The following is a 3,584-nucleotide window of genomic DNA, read 5'->3' as shown; positions in this document are numbered from 1 at the left end:
AGTTTTCCTTTCTTTTTGTCTTCTCTTTTGGGGCCCCGGGCTACAAAAACGAGCTTGGATCATTTGAGTATATATGGCTCGAAAGAGGTGGTCCCTAGAAACCTTTTCGAAAGGATATTGGTACACAATTTTCAAATTGAATTATAGACTATCGAGGACGAGCCTCCATGACGATAGGTTCAGCATGCGAATCTCCAAAGGACATATGCCTCACTAACCACAATTTTTTCTTATTCTTTTTTAAACTCGAATGTACAGAACCAAAAGAAGAGTTCAAGATGGAGACCTGCTGTTGATGAAGCACAACCCTTTAGAAAACAATCCTTTTAATCACGATTTCGGACATTTTAAATGTTATCAGCATCTTATCCGCAACCTGTCATATTGTCCTCGGAGTTGGACCAACTTTTGTTAATCATGCAACTGGGAGAAAGTAAAAATGAGGCACTTGCCCTATACTATGAATTAATGTCCTCCATGGTCGTCGTGCCTCATAAAACACCATCCTCCACCATAAACACCCCCCCCACAACCCAAAAAACAAAAAAGAGAGAGAGAAAAAGAAAGCATTTATATTTATTTTTATATTTATGAATATTGATGTGTAAATATGTATTTTATACTGTATTGGCCCTCACCATATGTGGACATCACACCTTACAAAGAACATTTGACAACCCACCAACCGAGCTTATTATTGAAGTACGAATCCAATCCCAAAAGATAATAATAAAGGAGAGGGTTAATTAGTAATTTCCCTCATCTATACCAAAAATTAGGAGGCAAAAAAAAAAAAAGAGGAAGAATCTAACTTACGTGAAGAAATTTTTTTTTTTCTCAAAAAAAGGACATATTTTCACCCTTCCCTTTTTCTCCCCAATTCAAATTCAACCTCAATATGTAGTTGATGACGCCATACACCGACAGGTAGGCTTTTCCATCACCGACTCATCCATTTTTAGACCACGTCATCTGGGCCCACGCGACGGGAACAAAAGGATCGTGGGCCCGAATCCGACGAGATCCCGACACGCCGCCCCATTTGGGCCCAAAGTGGAAAAGGCCAGCTCCGGGTCACGGGGTGGGGGGGGGGTGGGACAATCCTACGCGGGCCCGCCTCATGCCGAAAGGAGATGCCGCAACCGCCATGTGGACACCGCCACGCCGACCAGGCCGACCGCGGGCACCTGGGTACGGGCGGAGCGCGACGCGCGGCTCGCCTCCGCCACGCCGACATAGACCATGGTGCCGTTGATGAGAGGCGTGTCCGTGGCGGCGGCCCCCGGAGTCTGGTCCTGTGAGGAAGCTGCCTTTTGGCTGCCCCCGGAAAAAACCACCAACAACCACATTTAGTTAAATGACCAGCTGGGGAGCTGTCGATTTCCTCATCACTAAAGAGCAAATAGCAATGCAATATCTACCGCAAGATATTTTTGGTCCTTCCTCAATTGCCCAGTGCCCACTACACTAACAAAGCGTGACAATAACGACAAGCCGCACGCACCTCTTTCGCATCTTGCCTTTTTACCCACGTCTCTCGAGTGGACGAAAATACTTTCCCTCGAATTGCCGAAACTGCCCTCTCAAATCCATGATAACTCCAATGTGCCCTGTAGCCTAGCTCTCTTCCCTTTCATACTATGTTTCTTTTGAGGGAAAAAAGTCACCAAAAATCTTAAATTATGCTCACTGTGATACATTTACCTTAAATTTTTTTTTCGTGGCATCAAAATTCTTAAACTTATACATGTATGATTAGAGTTTTTCAAAGAAAAATCGTTAAAAATCTGTTTATATAGACATCAGAAAATAAATAGTCTTGATATGAGACAATAAAAATGACGTTATTTTAGTCTAAAATTTCATTAAATGGAATCTTGATGGAAAAAAAAAATATGTCACGTAGGTACTTAGGTACGTCACTATATTTTTAAAGTAAATATGTCATAATAAAAATAATTTGAAGGTTTTTATGGAGCAAATATGACGCATTATGCATGATTGGAATTCTTGCGACTTTTTCGCTCTGTCGATGACTTTTTAAAGCTTTGTACGACGACACATCGAGTAACGAGGACTGAAGGGTAAAGTCACCTGGTGCTGGGAGTCGGGCAGAAGGTGATGACGTAATCCGCGCCGGCGCACGTGAACGTGCTCGTCTCGTCGTCGTAGGCGTAGCTGTACGCTTGCGGGCAAGCGCTCTTGAACACCTCCGAGTACGACGTCGGCTTGCACGCCTGAGGGCTGCTGTACGAGCCGCTGCAGCAGTACTGCGGCTGCCGGAACGCGTCGCACGCGCTCTTGCACGCGGCCACCCCCGACCCGTCACCCCTGGCCGTCACCCTCAGCTCCGAAGGGCACGCACCTTCGAGGTCGACCGCGCACCGGACGCTCGTGCAGTTCCCCCGCCCCCCGCCGCCGCCCCCCTTGGGCGCCACCAGCACGGGCAGGTTGTAGCCGTCGACGAGGCTCACGTCGAAGAAGTCGAGGCCGCCGTCTCCGTCGAGCTTGAACTCGGCGAGGGTGGCGGGAGGGACGGCGCCGCCACCGCCGCACTCGAGCTGGCCGGAGCCGCAGTCGCCGGTGAGGCAGGAGAGCTCGCCGGTGGCGGGGTCCTGGGCGCAGCGGGTCCGGGCCCAGAAGCGGCCGCCCCAGCCGGCGGGGGCGGAGAGGGGACGGGACTCGCCCTTCTGGAGCGCGAAGCCGGTGGTGGAGAGGGGAGGTTCGCCGGCGTTGGCGAGGACGCCCGGCCATATGGTGTACTCGCACTTGTTCACTAACGTGAAGGTCGTCGCATCAACTGAAAAGAGCAAAAGGCGAAAAAGAAACAAATCAAAAACGGAGAAGTCACAAAAGGGCAGGCTGTGCTGTTGAATGTTGATGGGAATACCTGCCAAGAACGTTACGGAAACGAGCAGCCATGGCAGAGATATCAATGGCGAGAATCTCGCCATCAATGCCGCGCCTGTATAATTGAAGAAGAGGAAGAAGAAGAAGAAGTAAGACTCGTGGTGGTTGGATGGAGCAATCTCCGCGTTCCCCTCCGCCTCCTCCTCCTCTTCTTCTTCTTCTTCAGGAGTAGTGGGAGATTCTGGGGGTCGCAACGACAGTGAGATATGTGCCGGCCAATCGACATTTTATAGAAGAAGTCAAAGGAGTAGGAATGAAAATGTGGTGGCACGTACGTAAGCTTTGATTATGATGTGATTTGCAGCGGGAAATGGTAATGGTCTCTTCAAATTTCAACTACCTTTTTTACGTGAAATCGCAGAAAATTCAGGCGGAATGGAATTGTACAGAGCCTACGGATTAATGAAGGTGTCTAGGGTTTGAATTCCCACATCTGCAAAAGGCCACACCTGCTCTCTCTCTCTCTCTCCCGTAAAATAACTGATACATGATATTGCCATTTCGTGCACGAGTAACCTTAGGCTCTGTTTACTTCGAATAAATTATGACTCTTTTGAAAAATATTTTTGTCAAAGTTTTTGTTTTCGATTGACATCTAAAAATAAATTGAAAAATTTTTTTTTCACCATTTAATAAAAAAAATCTTATTTAATTTTCCGGGTCGTCGTTTGGTC

General features: G+C 47.6%; 1 protein-coding gene across 1 annotated transcript; it reads right to left on the bottom strand.

Annotated features, from left to right (window-relative positions):
• Window positions 1–993: 993 nt before the first annotated feature.
• On the bottom strand, window positions 994–3,068 carry LOC115738630 (thaumatin-like protein 1b). The gene is made up of 3 exons (XM_030671302.2): window positions 2,891–3,068; window positions 2,095–2,800; window positions 994–1,317 (listed from the first exon to the last, which is right to left on the bottom strand). Exons 1-3 carry the CDS (start codon window positions 2,952–2,954, stop codon window positions 1,119–1,121), a joined length of 969 nt encoding a protein of 322 aa, XP_030527162.1. The 5' UTR covers window positions 2,955–3,068; the 3' UTR covers window positions 994–1,118.
• Window positions 3,069–3,584: the final 516 nt, after the last annotated feature.

Source organism: Rhodamnia argentea, chromosome 2 (genome assembly GCF_020921035.1).
Source record: "Rhodamnia argentea isolate NSW1041297 chromosome 2, ASM2092103v1, whole genome shotgun sequence".
Classification (NCBI taxonomy): domain Eukaryota; kingdom Viridiplantae; phylum Streptophyta; class Magnoliopsida; order Myrtales; family Myrtaceae; genus Rhodamnia; species Rhodamnia argentea.
This window is presented reverse-complemented; position numbering and strand designations above follow the sequence as displayed.